General features: G+C 38.9%; 1 protein-coding gene across 1 annotated transcript in view; it reads left to right on the top strand.

Moving 5' to 3' along the window:
* The window catches only part of LOC126108441 (salivary glue protein Sgs-3-like), a 593,649-nt gene that overhangs the window by 31,854 nt on the left and 534,537 nt on the right, over positions 1-27,258 (top strand). The window contains exons 5-6 of the mRNA XM_049913655.1: positions 16,154-16,303; positions 25,308-25,457. Coding sequence (XP_049769612.1) covers positions 16,154-16,303; positions 25,308-25,457 — 300 coding nt within the window. The remainder of the gene's footprint in view (positions 1-16,153; positions 16,304-25,307; positions 25,458-27,258) is intronic.

Below are 27,258 nucleotides of genomic sequence, written 5' to 3'. Positions count from 1 at the left end.
AAGAGTGACGCAAACACCTATAACAAAGAAAACGGCATTTATCAGATCAAAGCAAAATAAGCAATCGATTCAAACCAGAAGAAGCACGTGAAAAAGGAAGGGTACCCGTATAAATACAGACGGAGCGCCTGACGCATAGCAATGGCTACGTGGTAAAGCTTAACTGCTAAGCTTACGACTGGAACCAAACTACTGTAGCTGTATCGTCATTCATTCGACCTAAATTGTGTCTCATATTACAATGGACCAACTTTATTTCGATTTGGAGGTGCGGCCTAAAACTTTTCTCTTCCCTTGAATTTCGAGTCTCAAATTTCAGGTGCGGCTTAGATTCGGGAAATTTTTTTTTCCTTTATTTCGAGTCAAATTTTTCAGGTGCGGCTTAGATTCGAGTGCGGCTTAGATTCGAGTAAATACGGTAGTTTAAACGTCCTTCTATAGCACCGAATTTAGAATGCTCCGATTCCCCTCTTGTTTTTTTCCATAATCCACGATTAATTTTTATGCAGTACTGTGCTCCAAACATACATTAAGGGACATCCAATACAAATTAAGACCTATCCTTGGTATTAGTAACTTTGTTTTACAAGGAATCTCCTGCTTTCGCATGCAACATTACTCCTTATAACAACCACGCTCTGTCCCTCAGTGTAAATTAGCTTGATGTGTAATAGTCACTACAAGCAGTGTACTGCGTGGTCCTTAATTCCGATGTAAACATTGCCACCAATGTTATTTCTGCTACTCCGCAATACTTTCCTCTTTCTTCTTTCCTCTTTCTTCCATGCATTAATCCTGATTTAGTGTTCATTCAACTATTTATTACATTCATCAACTCTGGTGATTCATTCGGACTTCCAGTGAACACAGAAATATCACCAGTGAATTTTATTAAACAAAATCGTTTTCACCTTCAGTTTTAATTAAATTCCTGGAAGTTTCTTCAATTCCACCAATGATTCTTCAGTGTTCATCTGAACATTTGTGGAGACTACCTGCATCTTTATCTTTAATCATCTTTGATTCAGAGTACCAATTCTTGTTGACTATTGCTCATATTCTATGTTATCTGCTGTACCATATACGTACCTTTTAGAGAAAAAAATTCACTGTTTCATGCTGTCAAATGTCATGTAAAGATCTACAAATCCAATAAATATCTCTTGATTTTTCTCACACATTCCTGCCATTATAAGGTTGAAGGTCAAGTTGACCTCCCTGGATCCATTACTCCAAATTTAGCATCCTCAAACAGATCATCAGCTTTGCTTCCATTCTTCTGGATGTTGTTAATTTTGTCAGTAAGTTGGATTCATGAGCTGTTTGGCTCATTGTGAGTAAGCTATCACACTTACCAGCGCTTGGTCACTTCTGTAGTGTTTGGATGTCTTTTTCTGGCTGTCTGTTGTTATGAATTGTCTCTCATCCATTGTATAGACGATCGTGAAAATTTGTTTGATCGCCATTCATTATCACATTATCTAGAGCCTCATAGAAGTTAAAATTCACATTCCATTCCTGTGTACTTCAGTATCCTATTTATTTACACACTGAATTCACGTAACAATTCTCTTAAAATTTACTTCACTCATTGTCATAACTAAATTGTGATCTGACTGTACATCTGGTCCTGGGTACACCTTAAAACCCAATACCTGATTCTATAATGTGTGTCTGGTTGTGATGTACTCCAGCTGGAAATGTCTTTACCAACTAAAGCTCTGCCTCCCTCCTTAAGAGCTGAAAATGCCAAGATACCGAAGCAGCCATACAAATGTCACAGAACACAGGGCACAGCCTTGCAGCAAGTCAGCCACCCACATGTGGTGGAATGGTGCAGGAGACCTCCTCCGAAGGGAGTGCTTGTGATGGTAACACAGAGCACCATGAACGGCAGTCAGTGATTACATTAAACCTCTCTGAGGAATTTTTGAGAAAGTTGTGACCGTGAGATAACCTAATGGGAACAGAACAAACAATCTGTTTGACTGGGATTCATTTCCAAAACACTCCAGGAGAGTATAACCAACACTAAACAGGTGGGTGAGGAACAGATGTTCTCCAGCACAAAAGCGAGTCGTAATATTACATATTAATAACAGTTGCCAGCCTAGTTAGGCATTTTTGTCAAACAATGTAATAAAGCTCAAGGCAGTGCTAGGGCTAACCTAACTTTGCTTAACACCTACTAAACTCTTTCTTGACATCTGTTCGCACTACAACACAGTAACCTAACCTTGCAGATAACTGTAGTACTAACCTGGAAGTCAAGACGATGTACCTTGAATGAACTAGATGCAGCAGTTAATACAACCAGTCACCAGCACACATGATACTAATAGCATTACTAAACAGGGCAGAGCATGGAATGATCCTGATTTAAATCGGGGTTTATTATGATCATACTCTATAACATCATTGCTTAGTAGAGTTTCTCTATGCCATTACATGAACCAGCTTGCATTAAAATAGCTAACACGGTAAATATTTTTTTGTTGAGCTCAGTTTGAAGCAATTAAACAGAAAGCAAATCTAACTACAGTGGCTCTGGAGGGACCTTTGCTTTGCTTCATTAACCAACTAGCCTAGCACATGAGGGCTATTAAACTTTAATGGTTTGATGAACCATGTTCATTAACAAAACTACACAAGTGTGTATGGGAAATGGTGAGTATTGTCATGAATAATTATTTATTAAGTGAAGCACAACAAACTATAACTCTTCAAATAACAAATGTGCTTTGAAAAGCAGTCTTTTAACCTTCTCAAAATATGGTTGACTGTGCAAATGCCAACACAATATTAAATTCAAGTTCAAACACCTACTCATAAAATGAACAGTGATAAAGCTTTGTAATTCTGATCAAAGTGCATAATTAATGATCTTTTTTACTTCTATTCAATATTATTATTCTGTTAACTAACAACTTTACTTTTTACTGGTAACTTTTTAAGTAAGGCAAATTATTTAAGAAAATGATTGCAGTTCGATTTAAAAACGCACTGGCAGTGTAGTATTTCTCAAACTATAAATCTGAACTTTAAACACAACTCCACACATTAGAAAGCAATCACAACTATTTTTACAGCTGCTGAATAGTCTTTTCATAATAAATTAGCACACTCGGAATGAAATTCACTAGGATAGGATTACTGGTGAGGTTTGTGATTTGGGATAATCACAGGTGCAAGATAGAGCTTTTAGCAATACCGTGATTATTATTAAAATCAACCAAATTTCACAAATACCTGGTCCATTTACAGAGTGCCAAATATAAACATTTTGGTGGAAGGCTGGTGCCACTGGTGGCGTGATTTGCAGTGGCTGTTAACATGGCGGCGATGCAGTCATGGCAGTACTGTTGGCCTCGCCCTGTTATAGATCTTCTGAATTATATTTTTGCAGGGCCAAAAACAATGCCATTATACATGGTATCACCAAATGCAGAATAAAAGGTGCATAAATAACGCTCTTGGCTCCTCTGCCTCAAAACTGCAAGAATATGAGACAAAATGTTCCGCTACTGCTAGCGAGATATTAACCACAGCACTGCTCAAGCCAGACTCCTTAGCCGTCGCAAGGGACGAGTTGCCGCTTGCGTGAACGACACCTTTTCCATTCTGCCAGGCTACTTCTGTAGCTGCAGGGATTCCCCACATTTTTTACATTCAACCCTGCGTTCCCTAACTATGGACCAAGTCATTTACAGTGCATTACATAATAATCATTCCAGTAGTTATTTACATTAACAAGCTTTATTTAAACTTTGTTCCAGAAGTTCACATAACTGACATATGTATACGTTATCAAAGAATTTCCATGACAGATAAAAGACTACATATGACTGATACAGCACTCTACATACTCTACATGATCATTCGTTCAGTAATGAAATAAAATTTCTGGTATAGGAAAGGTTGATGGTGAGCTTCTAATTGTCGGACTATGTTGTTTAACTGAAGTCAACAGAAGCTAAGAGGGTCTTTTCATAGTTGTTTAGTGTTCGGCTGATCAGTGACTCGAACACAGAGCTTAATCATATGAAGCTAGAGCCATTTTAACAGACCACCAAACTTTCAGTTCAGTGCCGTTGTTTTGTTGTTAACGGAGGATGCTCCTCACTGGATGAGCGTTCCCTTTTCCTGGAGGTTAATTACAGCCTTTACAAAACATTCTTTTCCTTGTTAACCGATAATCAACTTTCACTAGTGGCCTTACCTACCTAATGTGTACTTTCGACTTGATTTTGTAATCGATGAAATAAAATCACGTAATTGTCAGCTGCCTTAATGGAATTATCGATCGTAGCCTATGGAAATTTTTGCAGCAAATGTTTCTCCCACCTGAGCAGCTGTGATCTTCTAAGAGTTTAGGTTGCACCAACACTAGATCATAGAACAAAACTCGGTGACAAGTATCAATCAAACTTCCAGAACGTTCTCCTGGTACCTTTGTTGTATTAATAACTGCAGTAGTGTGGTATTGCGTGAAGGAAAGTTAATTATTTTCTAGTTCTTTATTTTTGTGCTAGGGGCATATAATTTTACTAAGAGAAGAGATGCATTTGATTTATAAGGAAGTCAATCATAGGCAGTCGCTGTTCTGAGAATGGGTCCATTGTTATTCTCGAAGTGGATTCCTTTTGTTATAAATTCTGAAGAAATTTATTTTTTACTTTGAGGTGGTACTAAGCAGCTTTGTTTATCCAATATAATGTTTTTTTGAAGAGGTCATTCATTATTGTAGTTTCTTCTGTTACTATTAACGCCACCGGTCATTGCAAAGACGAGACTTGTCTTCAGTAAACGTAGCTTACTTAGCACAGATAATCCCTCCAGATAAATTCCAGGTGGTAAAAGGAGGCCTAAAAAAAGTATCGTGCAGTTGCGTAAGAAGGTCCATAATTTTTTCTATGTAGCGTACTACATTGATGCATATTGCCTAAGAGGGCCACCCATAATTTTACTGAAACAAGTAGATTCATGCATAAGATCATAGAGATTTTGTTTTACATGTTCTCATACAGGTTGCAATAAGTTTAGTTATCAGCCATAATTTTTTATTGGAAGTTATAAATTATTCTTGGAGTGACTTACTGAATGTTGTACTCTTGATGGTCATGAAGATTGTTGTTTAAGCCTAGAAAATGGTGCACAAAGTATTTTGTGCGTGTATGTGGTAAGTGCGCTGAACAAATCAAATCAAAAAATAATTTTCTCATTTTGAGTTGGTTTGTCTTGATGTGGTGGTTTACCAGTATGGCCGAATTGGTTACTGGCAAACGTCATGAAATGTGACCAGTTAACCATCATGCAACACTTGAATTCAATAGCAAATATTGTGGAAGAAAGAAAGAAGTAATTTAGTGTTAAATGTCCTATCGACTGCAAGACCATAAGAGACGAAGCAGAATCTACAGCACTCAAATGTGGGAAAGGAAATAGATAGTGGCATTTCAAGGGAAAGGTCACAGCATTTGCATTGATCGGTTTAAGAAAAAAAAGGAAAATGTAAACCAGGATGGTTGGGTGGACATTTGAGCCATTGGGCCTTAACTTGATAAAATGAAAATGTTTGTTTGGTCCTTAGAAAAAAATGTACAATCAGAGGCTAATGAGTCCTCAGAATGTAACAGTGTGACAAAGGTCTTTTGTGCTAAGACATTGTTCCCAGGGATATGTCCATAGTAGTTAGCATTCGTTGTATTCGTGGTTGTCTGCAAATAATTTCATTGTGTCATTTGAAATAGTAATATGTGCTCATCAAACCAAAGGAGAAAAGTAATTTTGATTTTTATCGCCTCTACGTGTCTTTTCAACAATGATGGGTGGTGTGTATTTCAACTGTCACACAAAACTTTTCAAGTCATCATTTCAAGTTAAGACATGTCACTCGTAGCAACTGGCAAAAAGGAATTCGATAATAAACATTTTCTTGTGTGCAGTCAACAACGATGATGCATGCAGGCATGCAGCATGCAGGCTTAGATTCCCACCCCACACAGAAGTTTCCGTCAAGTTATTTCCGTTTCAGACATGTGCACATCTCGCTACAGCTAAACTAAGCAGATGTTTAATGTGTATTTGTGGTTAGAAAACAATGATAGGTCCTGGATTCAAATCCCAGTAAAGGTACAAAATACTTTCTCAACATTTCAGATTCTCATCTTGCATATATTTGGATATGTAATGTATTATTGCCCTTGGTTAACAATCCAATTGTTTGCTGGGTTTGAATAATCTAACACAAAACTTTATGCTATGTCATTTCAACATTTGCACACACATGCTTACATGTGGCCAAAATGATATTTAAGATCTTTCATACTTACTTAAGAGACAATAGTTGCTTAATTGGAATCCTGGATGCTAGTGTAATACAAATGTCTTAGTCATGTAATTTCAAGTTGAAACTTAAGTTTCTGGAATGTCATTTATTGCAATAAACTTGAGTTTACAAGTGTTGAAGACTGTCACCTGATTATACCAGGTTTCGTGATATTTACATTATCGTGACATTAGTCTGATTGTGGACTCAGTATTACAGATCAATTTTTTCAAGTAGTGTCTCGTAGTAACTATATTGTAGAGTGAAATGCCCATAGCGAAAAGAGATGGGAGGGACTGTAAGACTAACATTATGTGGGTGCATACAATTTAGGTGGAGTGGAATTCAGGCCGTTGGTATAGATCTGATTGTGATAATACCTGAGCTGACCTCTCCAGTAATTCTGTAATTGAGTTTTTGCAAATGTTGGGCATTGTATGTACCTTCTGGCTGCACTTTGTTTTGAACTACCTGTTGTATCGTGTTCGGCGACTGCCGTGGGAAGCTCAGGTGGTTCAGCTGATAGTTACTAGCTTACTCATTTGTATTAACGGGAGCCCTGTCCCCATATGTGGCACATGTCGTCCATATAGTTGCCAGTGTGTGGATGGTCCCTCAGCAGTGCTGGCCATAGGGAGGCACCCCCACATCCCCACGAGGAAACGCCAGCCAGCTCACACCCTGCCTCTCTCTGTATGTGCAGCGCACCAGTCGTTACGGAGATGAGTACCACAACCAGAACCACCACCAGCTCCGCCACTGCCACCACCTCTGCCAGCGCACCTTGCCAGACACCTGCTGCTGCGCGGCCCACGACTCCTCCACCTGATGAGGCCACTGTCTCTCAAATGCGGTGAGTTCCCTCAACACACACACACACACACACACACACACACACACACACACACCATTATATGGTAGATCAGACATAAATACTGAAAAGCATCAGAACAAACATTCATGGGTGGTATCCTCAGGACTAGATCATAGTATCATGGGAGTGAGGTTAATTAAGAATAGGTTGGTAGAGAAAATAGCTATTGTCAACAGTTCAGTGACTTATTCTCATCAAGATCAGCGAACCAATGCCAACAATAATTCATGCAATGTCATCCACAAAAAATTTAGTGGCAGGTAGAGTATGAGTGCACTGAATGTGTTACACTATGTCAAATGAGATAATTGTATGTTATTCTGGATGTATTGGAATGATCTAGCAGAGGTCACACATAGACACACATTTACGAGACCATTTTTGGTTCTCGTCAGGAATGAGACGGGAAAAAACAACCCAATAATTTGCTATAAAGTTTCTGTTAGTAAGAAAAATTACACTCTGCAAGCACCAGCCAGAAGCAAACGTCAGCAGAGCCTTAGCTTGTCAGGGAGTGGTCCACCTTGGTTGCCCCACTGCTGTAACAGCCAGTTCCAGTAACCACAGACATGCCAAACAGAAACTCTGCCTCCTGTTCACAATGTCCGTCTGTGTGAGCAACAGATTTGCAGTGCCATGAGCCCCCTGAATTCACGGTCAGTTGTGGTACGCATTCCTCTCTGTCTTTCCCTTCAATTTTTAACCTCAACAAGTACCTCTAGTGCCACAGCAGTTATTCCCTGATGCCTTCAAATATAACTTACTATGCTGACCCTCGTACTTGTCACAGTTTTCCACATACCACACTATCCTCACCTGTTCTGCACAGACATTCCACAGTTCTTCTGTTAAGAGTTCATCTACCGTATTTACTCGAATCTAAGCCGCACTTTTTTTCCGGTTTTCGTAATCCAAAAAACCGCCTGCGGCTTAGAATCAAGTGCAAAGCAAGCGGAAGTTATGAAAAATGTTGGTACGTGCCGCCACAACTAACTTCTGCCGTCGAATATATGTAGCCCTACGCAGGCAATTTTGTAGGCAGAAAGATAAATACTGGCGCCAAAACCTCTGCGTCAGTAAATAATTTTTTTAAAAAAAGTGGAAGACGAGGTTTTTTTCTCCGCCGTGACTTTCGACCACTGCATTTTCATACATTATCCAACAAAGTAAATACAAATTCCGTATTGTTCATCTTCGAATGTAGCACAATTTCAGTGTACTACGACAATCTGACTGGCGAGACTGTTTGGGATGTTTGTCAATATGGCCAAGTCTACGTTCTGAATTTTTTCCTATCTGTGAGAAGAGATGGTTGCTAATAGGAACCTGATGAAATTTGAATCACATACAGTATTCTCGTCACCATAAGAATAATACGAATATAAACATTTTGCCATGTATTCTTTCGTGTTTTCTGCTATATCATTTAAATCCTGTCTGCCTAATAAACCACGAAACTAGAGTGAGACAACAGCAAACGCGGAAGAATATACGTATCGTCTCATGTTTATATTCGTAATATTCTTATGCCTAATAGTGATACAGCCAGAAATGAAGCACGGCAAGTGACTTAGATTTTTAAATCTAAGATGACTCTAATTTCTGTGCAGAATTTGATGTAATAAAGAAGCGGCCGCAAAGATTTTCAAACGGAGAAAAATTTTCGCCTAACTCTCGTTCAGAACATGTTCTATCATACGCAGTCTATTATTTGATTCTTGTTGATCATTATCAAAGAAAGCAGCAGTGTAAGTAACAACAAATAGCAGTCTTGTCATTGTTTCGCTTATGAGACGATTCCTCTCTCTTCTTTTTATTGTACGCGGCGGTAGCGCGCACAAAAGCAAGCCATGCCGCGAGCCGCGACAGGCCGTAAACCCGCAGTATCAGAATGCGACAAACAATGCATGACACAGTGCAGTAATGCATTTTCAGCTTAAGAGTGACGCAAACACCTATAACAAAGAAAACGGCATTTATCAGATCAAAGCAAAATAAGCAATCGATTCAAACCAGACGAAGCACGTGAAAAAGGAAGGGTACCCGTATAAATACAGACAGAGCGCCTGACGCATAGCAATGGCTACGTGGTAAAGCTTAACTGCTAAGCTTACGACTGGAACCAAACTACTGTAGCTGTATCGTCATTCATTCGACCTAAATTGTGTCTCATATTACAATGGACCAACTTTATTTCGATTTGGAGGTGCGGCCTAAAACTTTTCTCTTCCCTTGAATTTCGAGTCTCAAATTTCAGGTGCGGCTTAGATTCGGGAAATTTTTTTTTCCTTTATTTCGAGTCAAATTTTTCAGGTGCGGCTTAGATTCGAGTGCGGCTTAGATTCGAGTAAATACGGTAGTTTAAACGTCCTTCTATAGCACCGAATTTAGAATGCTCCGATTCCCCTCTTGTTTTTTTCCATAATCCACGATTAATTTTTATGCAGTACTGTGCTCCAAACATACATTAAGGGACATCCAATACAAATTAAGACCTATCCTTGGTATTAGTAACTTTGTTTTACAAGGAATCTCCTGCTTTCGCATGCAACATTACTCCTTATAACAACCACGCTCTGTCCCTCAGTGTAAATTAGCTTGATGTGTAATAGTCACTACAAGCAGTGTACTGCGTGGTCCTTAATTCCGATGTAAACATTGCCACCAATGTTATTTCTGCTACTCCGCAATACTTTCCTCTTTCTTCCATGCATTAATCCTGATTTAGTGTTCATTCAACTATTTATTACATTCATCAACTCTGGTGATTCATTCGGACTTCCAGTGAACACAGAAATATCACCAGTGAATTTTATTAAACAAAATCGTTTTCACCTTCAGTTTTAATTAAATTCCTGGAAGTTTCTTCAATTCCACCAATGATTCTTCAGTGTTCATCTGAACATTTGTGGAGACTACCTGCATCTTTATCTTTAATCATCTTTGATTCAGAGTACCAATTCTTGTTGACTATTGCTCATATTCTATGTTATCTGCTGTACCATATACGTACCTTTTAGAGAAAAAAATTCACTGTTTCATGCTGTCAAATGTCATGTAAAGATCTACAAATCCAATAAATATCTCTTGATTTTTCTCACACATTCCTGCCATTATAAGGTTGAAGGTCAAGTTGACCTCCCTGGATCCATTACTCCAAATTTAGCATCCTCAAACAGATCATCAGCTTTGCTTCCATTCTTCTGGATGTTGTTAATTTTGTCAGTAAGTTGGATTCATGAGCTGTTTGGCTCATTGTGAGTAAGCTATCACACTTACCAGCGCTTGGTCACTTCTGTAGTGTTTGGATGTCTTTTTCTGGCTGTCTGTTGTTATGAATTGTCTCTCATCCATTGTATAGACGATCGTGAAAATTCGTTTGATCGCCATTCATTATCACATTATCTAGAGCCTCATAGAAGTTAAAATTCACATTCCATTCCTGTGTACTTCAGTATCCTATTTATTTACACACTGAATTCACGTAACAATTCTCTTAAAATTTACTTCACTCATTGTCATAACTAAATTGTGATCTGACTGTACATCTGGTCCTGGGTACACCTTAAAACCCAATACCTGATTCTATAATGTGTGTCTGGTTGTGATGTACTCCAGCTGGAAATGTCTTTACCAACTAAAGCTCTGCCTCCCTCCTTAAGAGCTGAAAATGCCAAGATACCGAAGCAGCCATACAAATGTCACAGAACACAGGGCACAGCCTTGCAGCAAGTCAGCCACCCACATGTGGTGGAATGGTGCAGGAGGGCTCCTCCAAAGGGAGTGCTTGTGATGGTAACACAGAGCACCATGAACGGCAGTCAGTGATTACATTAAACCTCTCTGAGGAATTTTTGAGAAAGTTGTGACCGTGAGATAACCTAATGGGAACAGAACAAACAATCTGTTTGACTGGGATTCATTTCCAAAACACTCCAGGAGAGTATAACCAACACTAAACAGGTGGGTGAGGAACAGATGTTCTCCAGCACAAAAGCGAGTCGTAATATTACATATTAATAACAGTTGCCAGCCTAGTTAGGCATTTTTGTCAAACAATGTAATAAAGCTCAAGGCAGTGCTAGGGCTAACCTAACTTTGCTTAACACCTACTAAACTCTTTCTTGACATCTGTTCGCACTACAACACAGTAACCTAACCTTGCAGATAACTGTAGTACTAACCTGGAAGTCAAGACGATGTACCTTGAATGAACTAGATGCAGCAGTTAATACAACCAGTCACCAGCACACATGATACTAATAGCATTACTAAACAGGGCAGAGCATGGAATGATCCTGATTTAAATCGGGGTTTATTATGATCATACTCTATAACATCATTGCTTAGTAGAGTTTCTCTATGCCATTACATGAACCAGCTTGCATTAAAATAGCTAACACGGTAAATATTTTTTTGTTGAGCTCAGTTTGAAGCAATTAAACAGAAAGCAAATCTAACTACAGTGTCTCTGGAGGGACCTTTGCTTTGCTTCATTAACCAACTAGCCTAGCACATGAGGGCTATTAAACTTTAATGGTTTGTTGAACCATGTTCATTAACAGAACTACACAAGTGTGTATGGGAAATGGTGAGTATTGTCATGAATAATTATTTATTAAGTGAAGCACAACAAACTATAACTCTTCAAATAACAAATGTGCTTTGAAAAGCAGTCTTTTAACCTTCTCAAAATATGGTTGACTGTGCAAATGCCAACACAATATTAAATTCAAGTTCAAACACCTACTCATAAAATGAACAGTGATAAAGCTTTGTAATTCTGATCAAAGTCCATAATTAATGATCTTTTTTACTTCTTTTCAATATTATTATTCTGTTAACTAACAACTTTACTTTTTACTGGTACCTTTTTAAGTAAGGCAAATTATTTAAGAAAATGATTGCAGTTCGATTTAAAAACGCACTGGCAGTGTAGTATTTCTCAAACTATAAATCTGAACTTTAAACACAACTCCACACATTAGAAAGCAATCACAACTATTTTTACAGCTGCTGAATAGTCTTTTCATAATAAATTAGCACACTCGGAATTAAATTCACTAGGATAGGATTACTGGTGAGGTTTGTGATTTGGGATAATCACAGGTGCAAGATAGAGCTTTTAGCAATACCGTGATTATTATTAAAATCAACCAAATTTCACAAATACCTGGTCCATTTACAGAGTGCCAAATATAAACATTTTGGTGGAAGGCTGGTGGCACTGGTGGCGTGATTTGCAGTGGCTGTTAACATGGCGGCGATGCAGTCATGGCAGTACTGTTGGCCTCGCCCTGTTATAGATCTTCTGAATTATATTTTTGCAGGGCCAAAAACAATGCCATTATACATGGTATCACCAAATGCAGAATAAAAGGTGCATAAATAACGCTCTTGGCTCCTCTGCCTCAAAACTGCAAGAATATGAGCCACAATGTTCCGCTACTGCTAGCGAGATATTAACCACAGCACTGCTCAAGCCAGACTCCTTAGCCGTCGCAAGGGACGAGTTGCTGCTTGCGTGAACGACACCTTTCCCATTCTGCCAGGCTACTTCTGTAGCTGCAGGGATTCCCCACATTTTTTACATTCAACCCTGCGTTCCCTAACTATGGACCAAGTCATTTACAGTGCATTACATAATAATCATTCCAGTAGTTATTTACATTAACAAGCTTTATTTAAACTTTGTTCCAGAAGTTCACATAACTGAAATATGTATACGTTATCAAAGAATTTCCATGACAGATAAAAGACTACATATGACTGATACAGCACTCTACATACTCTACATGATCATTCGTTCAGTAATGAAATAAAATTTCTGGTATAGGAAAGGTTGATGGTGAGCTTCTAATTGTCGGACTATGTTGTTTAACTGAAGTCAACAGAAGCTAAGAGGGTCTTTACATAGTTGTTCAGTGTTCGGCTGATCAGTGACTCGAACACAGAGCTTAATCATATGAAGCTAGAGCCATTTAAACAGACCACCAAACTTTCAGTCCAGTGCCATTGTTTTGTTGTTAATGGAGGATGCCCCTCACTGGATGAGCGTTCCCTTTTCCTGGAGGTTAATTACAGCCTTTACAAAACATTCTTTTCCTTGTTTACCAATAATCAACTTTCACTAGTGGCCTTACCTACCAAATGTGTACTTTCGACTTGATTTTGTAATCAATGAAATAAAATCACATAATTGTCAGGTGCCTTACTGGAATTATTGAAGCCTATGGAAATTTTTGCAGGAAATGTTTCTCCCACCTGAGCAGCTGTGATCTTCTAAGAGTTTAGGTTGCACCAACACTAGATCATAGAACAAAACTCGGTGACAAGTATCAATCAAACTTCCAGAACGTTCTCCTGGTACCTTTGTTGTATTAATAACTGCAGTAGTGTGGTATTGCGTGAAGGAAAGTTAATTATTTTCTAGTTCTTTATTTTTGTGCTAGGGGCATATAATTTTACTAAGAGAAGAGATGCATTTGATTTATAAGGAAGTCAATCATAGGCAGTCGCTGTTCTGAGAATGGGTCCATTGTTATTCTCGAAGTGGATTCCTTTTGTTATAATTTCTGAAGAAATTTATTTTTTACTTTGAGGTGGTACTAAGCAGCTTTGTTTATCCAATATAATGTTTTTTTGAAGAGGTCATTCATTATTGTAGTTTCTTCTGTTACTATTAACGCCACCGGTCATTGCAAAGACGAGACTTGTCTTCAGTAAACGTAGCTTACTTAGCACAGATAATCCCTCCAGATAAATTCCAGGTGGTAAAAGGAGGCCTAAAAAAAGTATCGTGCAGTTGCGTAAGAAGGTCCATAATTTTTTCTATGTAGCGTACTACATTGATGCATATTGCCTAAGAGGGCCACCCATAATTTTACTGAAACAAGTAGATTCATGCATAAGATCATAGAGATTTTGTTTTACATGTTCTCATACAGGTTGCAATAAGTTTAGTTATCAGCCATAATTTTTTATTGGAAGTTATAAATTATTCTTGGAGTGACTTACTGAATGTTGTACTCTTGATGGTCATGAAGATTGTTGTTTAAGCCTAGAAAATGGTGCACAAAGTATTTTGTGCGTGTATGTGGTAAGTGCGCTGAACAAATCAAATCAAAAAATAATTTTCTCATTTTGAGTTGGTTTGTCTTGATGTGGTGGTTTACCAGTATGGCCGAATTGGTTACTGGCAAACGTCATGAAATGTGACCAGTTAACCATCATGCAACACTTGAATTCAATAGCAAATATTGTGGAAGAAAGAAAGAAGTAATTTAGTGTTAAATGTCCTATCGACTGCAAGACCATAAGAGACGAAGCAGAATCTACAGCACTCAAATGTGGGAAAGGAAATAGATAGTGGCATTTCAAGGGAAAGGTCACAGCATTTGCATTGATCGGTTTAAGAAAAAAAAGGAAAATGTAAACCAGGATGGTTGGGTGGACATTTGAGCCATTGGGCCTTAACTTGATAAAATGAAAATGTTTGTTTGGTGCTTAGAAAAAAATGTACAATCAGAGGCTAATGAGTCCTCAGAATGTAACAGTGTGACAAAGGTCTTTTGTGCTAAGACATTGTTCCCAGGGATATGTCCATAGTAGTTAGCATTCGTTGTATTCGTGGTTGTCTGCAAATAATTTCATTGTGTCATTTGAAATAGTAATATGTGCTCATCAAACCAAAGGAGAAAAGTAATTTTGATTTTTATCGCCTCTACGTGTCTTTTCAACAATGATGGGTGGTGTGTATTTCAACTGTCACACAAAACTTTTCAAGCCATCATTTCAAGTTAAGACATGTCACTCGTAGCAACTGGCAAAAAGGAATTCGATAATAAACATTTTCTTGTGTGCAGTCAACAACGATGATGCATGCAGGCATGCAGCATGCAGGCTTAGATTCCCACCCCACACAGAAGTTTCCGTCAAGTTATTTCCGTTTCAGACATGTGCACATCTCGCTACAGCTAAACTAAGCAGATGTTTAATGTGTATTTGTGGTTGGAAAACAATGATAGGTCCTGGATTCAAATCCCAGTAAAGGTACAAAATACTTTCTCAACATTTCAGATTCTCATCTTGCATATATTTGGATATGTAATGTATTATTGCCCTTGGTTAACAATCCAATTGTTTGCTGGGTTTGAATAATCTAACACAAAACTTTATGCTATGTCATTTCAACATTTGCACACACATGCTTACATGTGGCCAAAATGATATTTAAGATCTTTCATACTTACTTAAGAGACAATAGTTGCTTAATTGGAATCCTGGATGCTAGTGTAATACAAATGTCTTAGTCATGTAATTTCAAGTTGAAACTTAAGTTTCTGGAATGTCATTTATTGCAATAAACTTGAGTTTACAAGTGTTGAAGACTGTCACCTGATTATACCAGGTTTCGTGATATTTACATTATCGTGACATTAGTCTGATTGTGGACTCAGTATTACAGATCAATTTTTTCAAGTAGTGTCTCGTAGTAACTATATTGTAGAGTGAAATGCCCATAGCGAAAAGAGATGGGAGGGACTGTAAGACTAACATTATGTGGGTGCATACAATTTAGGTGGAGTGGAATTCAGGCCGTTGGTATAGATCTGATTGTGATAATACCTGAGCTGACCTCTCCAGTAATTCTGTAATTGAGTTTTTGCAAATGTTGGGCATTGTATGTACCTTCTGGCTGCACTTTGTTTTGAACTACCTGTTGTATCGTGTTCGGCGACTGCCGTGGGAAGCTCAGGTGGTTCAGCTGATAGTTACTAGCTTACTCATTTGTATTAACGGGAGCCCTGTCCCCATATGTGGCACATGTCGTCCATATAGTTGCCAGTGTGTGGATGGTCCCTCAGCAGTGCTGGCCATAGGGAGGCACCCCCACATCCCCACGAGGAAACGCCAGCCAGATCACACCCTGCCTCTCTCTGTAGGTGCAGCGCACCAGTCGTTACGGAGCTGAGTACCACAACCAGAACCACCACCAGCTCCGCCACTGCCACCACCTCTGCCAGCGCACCTTGCCAGACACCTGCTGCTGCGCGGCCCACGACTCCTCCACCTGATGAGGCCACTGTCTCTCAAATGCGGTGAGTTCCCTCAACACACACACACACACACACACACACACACACACACACACACACACACACACACACACACACACACACACACACCATTATATGGTAGATCAGACATAAATACTGAAAAGCATCAGAACAAACATTCATGGGTGGTATCCTCAGGACTAGATCATAGTATCATGGGAGAGAGGTTAATTAAGAATAGGTTGGTAGAGAAAATAGCTATTGTCAACAGTTCAGTGACTTATTCTCATCAAGATCAGCGAACCAATGCCAACAATAATTCATGCAATGTCATCCACAGAAAATTTAGTGGCAGGTAGAGTATGAGTGCACTGAATGTGTAACACTATGTCAAATGAGATAATTGTATGTTATTCTGGATGTATTGGAATGATCTAGCAGAGGTCACACATAGACACACATTTACGAGACCATTTTTGGTTCTCGTCAGGAATGAGACGGGAAAAAACAACCCAATAATTTGCTATAAAGTTTCTGTTAGTAACAAAAATTACACTCTGCAAGCACCAGCCAGAAGCAAACGTCAGCAGAGCCTTAGCTTGTCAGGGAGTGGTCCACCTTGGTTGCCCCACTGCTGTAACAGCCAGTTCCAGTAACCACAGACATGCCAAACAGAAACTCTGCCTCCTGTTCACAATGTCCGTCTGTGTGAGCAACAGATTTGCAGTGCCATGAGCCCCCTGAATTCACGGTCAGTTGTGGTACGCATTCCTCTCTGTCTTTCCCTTCAGTTTTTAACCTCTACAAGTACCTCTAGTGCCACAGCAGTTATTCCCTGATGCCTTCAAATATAACTTACTATGCTGACCCTCGTACTTGTCACAGGTTTCCACATACCACACTATCCTCACCTGTTCTGCACAGACATTCCACAGTTCTTCTGTTAACAGTTCATCTACCGTATTTACTCGAATCTAAGCCGCACTTTTTTTCCGGTTTTCGTAATCCAAAAAACCGCTTGCGGCTTAGAATCAAGTGCAAAGCAAGCGGAAGTTATGAAAAATGTTGGTACGTGCCGCCACAACTAACTTCTGCCGTCGAATATATGTAGCCCTACGCAGGCAATTTTGTAGGCAGAAAGATAAATACTGGCGCCAAAACCTCTGCGTCAGTAAATAATTTTTTTAAAAAAAGTGGAAGACGAGGTTTTTTTCTCCGCCGTGACTTTCGACCACTGCATTTTCATACATTATCCAACAAAGTAAATACAAATTCCGTATTGTTCATCTTCGAATGTAGCACAATTTCAGTGTACTACGACAATCTGACTGGCGAGACTGTTTGGGATGTTTGTCAATATGGCCAAGTCTACGTTCTGAATTTTTTCCTATCTGTGAGAAGAGATGGTTGCTAATAGGAACCTGATGAAATTTGAATCACATACAGTATTCTCGTCACCATAAGAATAATACGAATATAAACATTTTGCCATGTATTCTTTCGTGTTTTCTGCTATATCATTTAAATCCTGTCTGCCTAATAAACCACGAAACTAGAGTGAGACAACAGCAAACGCGGAAGAATATACGTATCGTCTCATGTTTATATTCGTAATATTCTTATGCCTAATAGTGATACAGCCAGAAATGAAGCACGGCAAGTGACTTAGATTTTTAAATCTAAGATGACTCTAATTTCTGTGCAGAATTTGATGTAATAAAGAAGCGGCCGCAAAGATTTTCAAACGGAGAAAAATTTTCGCCTAACTCTCGTTCAGAACATGTTCTATCATACGCAGTCTATTATTTGATTCTTGTTGATCATTATCAAAGAAAGCAGCAGTGTAAGTAACAACAAATAGCAGTCTTGTCATTGTTTCGCTTATGAGACGATTCCTCTCTCTTCTTTTTATTGTACGCGGCGGTAGCGCGCACAAAAGCAAGCCATGCCGCGAGCCGCGACAGGCCGTAAACCCGCAGTATCAGAATGCGACAAACAATGCATGACACAGTGCAGTAATGCATTTTCAGCTTAAGAGTGACGCAAACACCTATAACAAAGAAAACGGCATTTATCAGATCAAAGCAAAATAAGCAATCGATTCAAACCAGACGAAGCACGTGAAAAAGGAAGGGTACCCGTATAAATACAGACGGAGCGCCTGACGCATAGCAATGGCTACGTGGTAAAGCTTAACTGCTAAGCTTACGACTGGAACCAAACTACTGTAGCTGTATCGTCATTCATTCGACCTAAATTGTGTCTCATATTACAATGGACCAACTTTATTTCGATTTGGAGGTGCGGCCTAAAACTTTTCTCTTCCCTTGAATTTCGAGTCTCAAATTTCAGGTGCGGCTTAGATTCGGGAAATTTTTTTTTCCTTTATTTCGAGTCAAATTTTTCAGGTGCGGCTTAGATTCGAGTGCGGCTTAGATTCGAGTAAATACGGTAGTTTAAACGTCCTTCTATAGCACCGAATTTAGAATGCTCCGATTCCCCTCTTGTTTTTTTCCATAATCCACGATTAATTTTTATGCAGTACTGTGCTCCAAACATACATTAAGGGACATCCAATACAAATTAAGACCTATCCTTGGTATTAGTAACTTTGTTTTACAAGGAATCTCCTGCTTTCGCATGCAACATTACTCCTTATAACAACCACGCTCTGTCCCTCAGTGTAAATTAGCTTGATGTGTAATAGTCACTACAAGCAGTGTACTGCGTGGTCCTTAATTCCGATGTAAACATTGCCACCAATGTTATTTCTGCTACTCCGCAATACTTTCCTCTTTCTTCCATGCATTAATCCTGATTTAGTGTTCATTCAACTATTTATTACATTCATCAACTCTGGTGATTCATTCGGACTTCCAGTGAACACAGAAATATCACCAGTGAATTTTATTAAACAAAATCGTTTTCACCTTCAGTTTTAATTAAATTCCTGGAAGTTTCTTCAATTCCACCAATGATTCTTCAGTGTTCATCTGAACATTTGTGGAGACTACCTGCATCTTTATCTTTAATCATCTTTGATTCAGAGTACCAATTCTTGTTGACTATTGCTCATATTCTATGTTATCTGCTGTACCATATACGTACCTTTTAGAGAAAAAAATTCACTGTTTCATGCTGTCAAATGTCATGTAAAGATCTACAAATCCAATAAATATCTCTTGATTTTTCTCACACATTCCTGCCATTATAAGGTTGAAGGTCAAGTTGACCTCCCTGGATCCATTACTCCAAATTTAGCATCCTCAAACAGATCATCAGCTTTGCTTCCATTCTTCTGGATGTTGTTAATTTTGTCAGTAAGTTGGATTCATGAGCTGTTTGGCTCATTGTGAGTAAGCTATCACACTTACCAGCGCTTGGTCACTTCTGTAGTGTTTGGATGTCTTTTTCTGGCTGTCTGTTGTTATGAATTGTCTCTCATCCATTGTATAGACGATCGTGAAAATTCGTTTGATCGCCATTCATTATCACATTATCTAGAGCCTCATAGAAGTTAAAATTCACATTCCATTCCTGTGTACTTCAGTATCCTATTTATTTACACACTGAATTCACGTAACAATTCTCTTAAAATTTACTTCACTCATTGTCATAACTAAATTGTGATCTGACTGTACATCTGGTCCTGGGTACACCTTAAAACCCAATACCTGATTCTATAATGTGTGTCTGGTTGTGATGTACTCCAGCTGGAAATGTCTTTACGAACTAAAGCTCTGCCTCCCTCCTTAAGAGCTGAAAATGCCAAGATACCGAAGCAGCCATACAAATGTCACAGAACACAGGGCACAGCCTTGCAGCAAGTCAGCCACCCACATGTGGTGGAATGGTGCAGGAGACCTCCTCCGAAGGGAGTGCTTGTGATGGTAACACAGAGCACCATGAACGGCAGTCAGTGATTACATTAAACCTCTCTGAGGAATTTTTGAGAAAGTTGTGACTGTGAGATAACCTAATGGGAACAGAACAAACAATCTGTTTGACTGGGATTCATTTCCAAAACACTCCAGGAGAGTATAACCAACACTAAACAGGTGGGTGAGGAACAGATGTTCTCCAGCACAAAAGCGAGTCGTAATATTACATATTAATAACAGTTGCCAGCCTAGTTAGGCATTTTTGTCAAACAATGTAATAAAGCTCAAGGCAGTGCTAGGGCTAACCTAACTTTGCTTAACACCTACTAAACTCTTTCTTGACATCTGTTCGCACTACAACACAGTAACCTAACCTTGCAGATAACTGTAGTACTAACCTGGAAGTCAAGACGATGTACCTTGAATGAACTAGATGCAGCAGTTAATACAACCAGTCACCAGCACACATGATACTAATAGCATTACTAAACAGGGCAGAGCATGGAATGATCCTGATTTAAATCGGGGTTTATTATGATCATACTCTATAACATCATTGCTTAGTAGAGTTTCTCTATGCCATTACATGAACCAGCTTGCATTAAAATAGCTAACACGGTAAATATTTTTTTGTTGAGCTCAGTTTGAAGCAATTAAACAGAAAGCAAATCTAACTACAGTGGCTCTGGAGGGACCTTTGCTTTGCTTCATTAACCAACTAGTCTAGCACATGAGGGCTATTAAACTTTAATGGTTTGATGAACCATGTTCATTAACAAAACTACACAAGTGTGTATGGGAAATGGTGAGTATTGTCATGAATAATTATTTATTAAGTGAAGCACAACAAACTATAACTCTTCAAATAACAAATGTGCTTTGAAAAGCAGTCTTTTAACCTTCTCAAAATATGGTTGACTGTGCAAATGCCAACACAATATTAAATTCAAGTTCAAACACCTACTCATAAAATGAACAGTGATAAAGCTTTGTAATTCTGATCAAAGTGCATAATTAATGATCTTTTTTACTTCTTTTCAATATTATTATTCTGTTAACTAACAACTTTACTTTTTACTGGTACCTTTTTAAGTAAGGCAAATTATTTAAGAAAATGATTGCAGTTCGATTTAAAAACGCACTGGCAGTGTAGTATTTCTCAAACTATAAATCTGAACTTTAAACACAACTCCACACATTAGAAAGCAATCACAACTATTTTTACAGCTGCTGAATGGTCTTTTCATAATAAATTAGCACACTCGGAATTAAATTCACTAGGATAGGATTACTGGTGAGGTTTGTGATTTGGGATAATCACAGGTGCAAGATAGAGCTTTTAGCAATACCGTGATTATTATTAAAATCAACCAAATTTCACAAATACCTGGTCCATTTACAGAGTGCCAAATATAAACATTTTGGTGGAAGGCTGGTGGCACTGGTGGCGTGATTTGCAGTGGCTGTTAACATGGCGGCGATGCAGTCATGGCAGTACTGTTGGCCTCGCCCTGTTATAGATCTTCTGAATTATATTTTTGCAGGGCCAAAAACAATGCCATTATACATGGTATCACCAAATGCAGAATAAAAGGTGCATAAATAACGCTCTTGGCTCCTCTGCCTCAAAACTGCAAGAATATGAGCCACAATGTTCCGCTACTGCTAGCGAGATATTAACCACAGCACTGCTCAAGCCAGACTCCTTAGCTGTCACAAGGGACGAGTTGCCGCTTGCGTGAACGACACCTTTTCCATTCTGCCAGGCTACTTCTGTAGCTGCAGGGATTCCCCACATTTTTTACATTCAACCCTGCGTTCCCTAACTATGGACCAAGTCATTTACAGTGCATTACATAATAATCATTCCAGTAGTTATTTACATTAACAAGCTTTATTTAAACTTTGTTCCAGAAGTTCACATAACTGACATATGTATACGTTATCAAAGAATTTCCATGACAGATAAAAGACTACATATGACTGATACAGCACTCTACATACTCTACATGATCATTCGTTCAGTAATGAAATAAAATTTCTGGTATAGGAAAGGTTGATGGTGAGCTTCTAATTGTCGGACTATGTTGTTTAACTGAAGTCAACAGAAGCTAAGAGGGTCTTTTCATAGTTGTTTAGTGTTCGGCTGATCAGTGACTCGAACACAGAGCTTAATCATATGAAGCTAGAGCCATTTTAACAGACCACCAAACTTTCAGTCCAGTGCCGTTGTTTTGTTGTTAATGGAGGATGCCCCTCACTGGATGAGCGTTCCCTTTTCCTGGAGGTTAATTACAGCCTTTACAAAACATTCTTTTCCTTGTTTACCAATAATCAACTTTCACTAGTGGCCTTACCTACCAAATGTGTACTTTCGACTTGATTTTGTAATCAATGAAATAAAATCACATAATTGTCAGGTGCCTTACTGGAATTATTGTAGCCTATGGAAATTTTTGCAGGAAATGTTTCTCCCACCTGAGCAGCTGTGATCTTCTAAGAGTTTAGGATGCACCAACACTAGATCATAGAACAAAACTTGGTGACAAGTATCAATCAAACTTCCAGAACGTTCTCCTGGTACCTTTGTTGTATTAATAACTGCAGTAGTGTGGTATTGCGTGAAGGAAAGTTAATTATTTTCTAGTTCTTTATTTTTGTGCTAGGGGCATATAATTTTACTAAGAGAAGAGATGCATTTGATTTATAAGGAAGTCAATCATAGGCAGTCGCTGTTCTGAGAATGGGTCCATTGTTATTCTCGAAGTGGATTCCTTTTGTTATAATTTCTGAAGAAATTTATTTTTTACTTTGAGGTGGTACTAAGCAGCTTTGTTTATCCAATATAATGTTTTTTTGAAGAGGTCATTCATTATTGTAGTTTCTTCTGTTACTATTAACGCCACCGGTCATTGCAAAGACGAGACTTGTCTTCAGTAAACGTAGCTTACTTAGCACAGATAATCCCTCCAGATAAATTCCAGGTGGTAAAAGGAGGCCTAAAAAAAGTATCGTGCAGTTGCGTAAGAAGGTCCATAATTTTTTCTATGTAGCGTACTACATTGATGCATATTGCCTAAGAGGGCCACCCATAATTTTACTGAAACAAGTAGATTCATGCATAAGATCATAGAGATTTTGTTTTACATGTTCTCATACAGGTTGCAATAAGTTTAGTTATCAGCCATAATTTTTTATTGGAAGTTATAAATTATTCTTGGAGTGACTTACTGAATGTTGTACTCTTGATGGTCATGAAGATTGTTGTTTAAGCCTAGAAAATGGTGCACAAAGTATTTTGTGCGTGTATGTGGTAAGTGCGCTGAACAAATCAAATCAAAAAATAATTTTCTCATTTTGAGTTGGTTTGTCTTGATGTGGTGGTTTACCAGTATGGCCGAATTGGTTACTGGCAAACGTCATGAAATGTGACCAGTTAACCATCATGCAACACTTGAATTCAATAGCAAATATTGTGGAAGAAAGAAAGAAGTAATTTAGTGTTAAATGTCCTATCGACTGCAAGACCATAAGAGACGAAGCAGAATCTACAGCACTCAAATGTGGGAAAGGAAATAGATAGTGGCATTTCAAGGGAAAGATCACAGCATTTGCATTGATCGGTTTAAGAAAAAAAAGGAAAATGTAAACCAGGATGGTTGGGTGGACATTTGAGCCATTGGGCCTTAACTTGATAAAATGAAAATGTTTGTTTGGTCCTTAGAAAAAAATGTACAATCAGAGGCTAATGAGTCCTCAGAATGTAACAGTGTGACAAAGGTCTTTTGTGCTAAGACATTGTTCCCAGGGATATGTCCATAGTAGTTAGCATTCGTTGTATTCGTGGTTGTCTGCAAATAATTTCATTGTGTCATTTGAAATAGTAATATGTGCTCATCAAACCAAAGGAGAAAAGTAATTTTGATTTTTATCGCCTCTACGTGTCTTTTCAACAATGATGGGTGGTGTGTATTTCAACTGTCACACAAAACTTTTCAAGTCATCATTTCAAGTTAAGACATGTCACTCGTAGCAACTGGCAAAAAGGAATTCGATAATAAACATTTTCTTGTGTGCAGTCAACAACGATGATGCATGCAGGCATGCAGCATGCAGGCTTAGATTCCCACCCCACACAGAAGTTTCCGTCAAGTTATTTCCGTTTCAGACATGTGCACATCTCGCTACAGCTAAACTGAGCAGATGTTTAATGTGTATTTGTGGTTAGAAAACAATGATAGGTCCTGGATTCAAATCCCAGTAAAGGTACAAAATACTTTCTCAACATTTCAGATTCTCATCTTGCATATATTTGGATATGTAATGTATTATTGCCCTTGGTTAACAATCCAATTGTTTGCTGGGTTTGAATAATCTAACACAAAACTTTATGCTATGTCATTTCAACATTTGCACACACATGCTTACATGTGGCCAAAATGATATTTAAGATCTTTCATACTTACTTAAGAGACAATAGTTGCTTAATTGGAATCCTGGATGCTAGTGTAATACAAATGTCTTAGTCATGTAATTTCAAGTTGAAACTTAAGTTTCTGGAATGTCATTTATTGCAATAAACTTGAGTTTACAAGTGTTGAAGACTGTCACCTGATTATACCAGGTTTCGTGATATTTACATTATCGTGACATTAGTCTGATTGTGGACTCAGTATTACAGATCAATTTTTTCAAGTAGTGTCTCGTAGTAACTATATTGTAGAGTGAAATGCCCATAGCGAAAAGAGATGGGAGGGACTGTAAGACTAACATTATGTGGGTGCATACAATTTAGGTGGAGTGGAATTCAGGACGTTGGTATAGATTTGATGGTGATAATACCTGAGCTGACCTCTCCAGTAATTCTGTAATTGAGTTTTTGCAAATGTTGGGCATTGTATGTACCTTCTGGCTGCACTTTGTTTTGAACTACCTGTTGTATCGTGTTCGGCGACTGCCGTGGGAAGCTCAGGTGGTTCAGCTGATAGTTACTAGCTTACTCATTTGTATTAACGGGAGCCCTGTCCCCATATGTGGCACATGTCGTCCATATAGTTGCCAGTGTGTGGATGGTCCCTCAGCAGTGCTGGCCATAGGGAGGCACCCCCACATCCCCACGAGGAAACACCAGCCAGCTCACACCCTGCCTCTCTCTGTAGGTGCAGCGCACCAGTCGTTACGGAGCTGAGTACCACAACCAGAACCACCACCACCTCCGCCGCTGCCGCCACCTCTGCCAGCGCACCTTGCCAGACACCTGCTGCTGCGCGGCCCACGACTCCTCCACCTGATGAGGCCACTGTCTCTCAAATGCGGTGAGTTCCCTCAACACACACACACACACACACACACACACACACACACACACACCATTATATGGTAGATCAGACATAAATACTGAAAAGCATCAGAACAAACATTCATGGGTGGTATCCTCAGGACTAGATCATAGTATCATGGGAGAGAGGTTAATTAAGAATAGGTTGGTAGAGAAAATAGCTATTGTCAACAGTTCAGTGACTTATTCTCATCAAGATCAGCGAACCAATGCCAACAATAATTCATGCAATGTCATCCACAGAAAATTTAGTGGCAGGTAGAGTATGAGTGCACTGAATGTGTTACACTATGTCAAATGAGATAATTGTATGTTATTCTGGATGTATTGGAGTGATCTAGCAGAGGTCACACATAGACACACATTTATGAGACCATTTTTGGTTCTCGTCAGGAATGAGACAGGAAAAACAACCCAATAATTTGCTATATAATTTGTGTTAGTAACAAAAAATACATTCTGCAAGCACCAACCAGAAGCAAACGTCAGCAGAGCCTTAGCTTGTCAGGGTGTGGTCCACCTTGGTTGCCCCACTGCTGTAACAGCCAGTCCCAGTAACCCCAGACATGCAAAGGGGCTGGCCGCAGTGGCCATGCGGTTCTAGGCGCTGCAGTCCAGAACTGCGGGACTGCTAAGTTCGCAGGTTCGAATCCTGCCTCGGGCATGGATGTGTGTGATGTCTTTAGGTTAGTTAGGTTTAAGTAGTTCCAAGTTCTAGGGGACTGATGACCTCAGATGTTAAGTCCCACAGTGCTCAGAGCCATTTGAACCATGCAAAGGGGAAACTCTGCCTCCTGTTGACAATGTGTCTGTCTGTGTGAGCAACAGATTTACAATGCAATGGGCACCCAGAATCCAGTCATTTGTGGTATGCATTCCTCTCTGTCTTTCCCTTCAGTTTTTAACCTCAATAACTACCTCTAGTGCCACAGTAGTTATTCCCTGATGCCTTCAAATATAACTTACAACGCTGACCCTCGTACTTGACAGTTTTCCAAATATCACACTATCCTCACCTGTTCTGCAGAGACGTTCCACAGTTCTTCTGTTCTGAGTTCACCTAGTTTAAACATCCTTCTATAGCACCAAATTTAGAATGCCCCGATTCCCCTCTTGTTTTTTTTCCATAATCCACGATTAATTTTTATGCAGTACTGTGCTCCAAACATACATTAAGGGACATCCAATACAAATTAAGACCTATCCTTGGTATTAGTAACTTTGTTTTACAAGGAATCTCCTGCTTTCCCGTGCAACATTACTCCTTATAACAACCACGCTCTGTCCCTCAGTGTAAATTAGCTTGATGTGTAATAGTCACTACAAGCAGTGTACTGCGTGGTCCTTAATTCCGATGTAAACAATGCCACCAATGTTATTTCTGCTACTCCGCAATACTTTCCTCTTTCTTCCATGCATTAATCCTGATTTAGTGTTCATTCAACTATTTATTACATTCATCAACTCTGGTGATTCATTCGGACTTCCAGTGAGCACAGAAATATCACCAGTGAGTTTTATTACACAAAATCGTTTTCACCTTCAGTTTTAATTAAATTCCTGGAAGTTTCTTCAATTCCACCAATGATTCTTTAGTGTTCATCTGAACATTTGTGGAGACTACCTGCATCCTTATCTTTAATCATCTTTGAGTAACAGTACCAATTCTTGTTGATTATTGCTCATATTCTATGTCATCTGCTGTACCATATGCGTACGTTTTAGAAAAACAATTCACTGTTTCATTCTGTCAAATGTCACATAAAGATCTACGAATC

The sequence above is a fragment of the Schistocerca cancellata genome, chromosome 11, assembly GCF_023864275.1.
Source record: "Schistocerca cancellata isolate TAMUIC-IGC-003103 chromosome 11, iqSchCanc2.1, whole genome shotgun sequence".
Lineage (NCBI taxonomy): Eukaryota > Metazoa > Arthropoda > Insecta > Orthoptera > Acrididae > Schistocerca > Schistocerca cancellata.
Note: the sequence above shows the minus strand (reverse complement) of the source record. Positions and strands in the feature narration are given on the sequence as shown.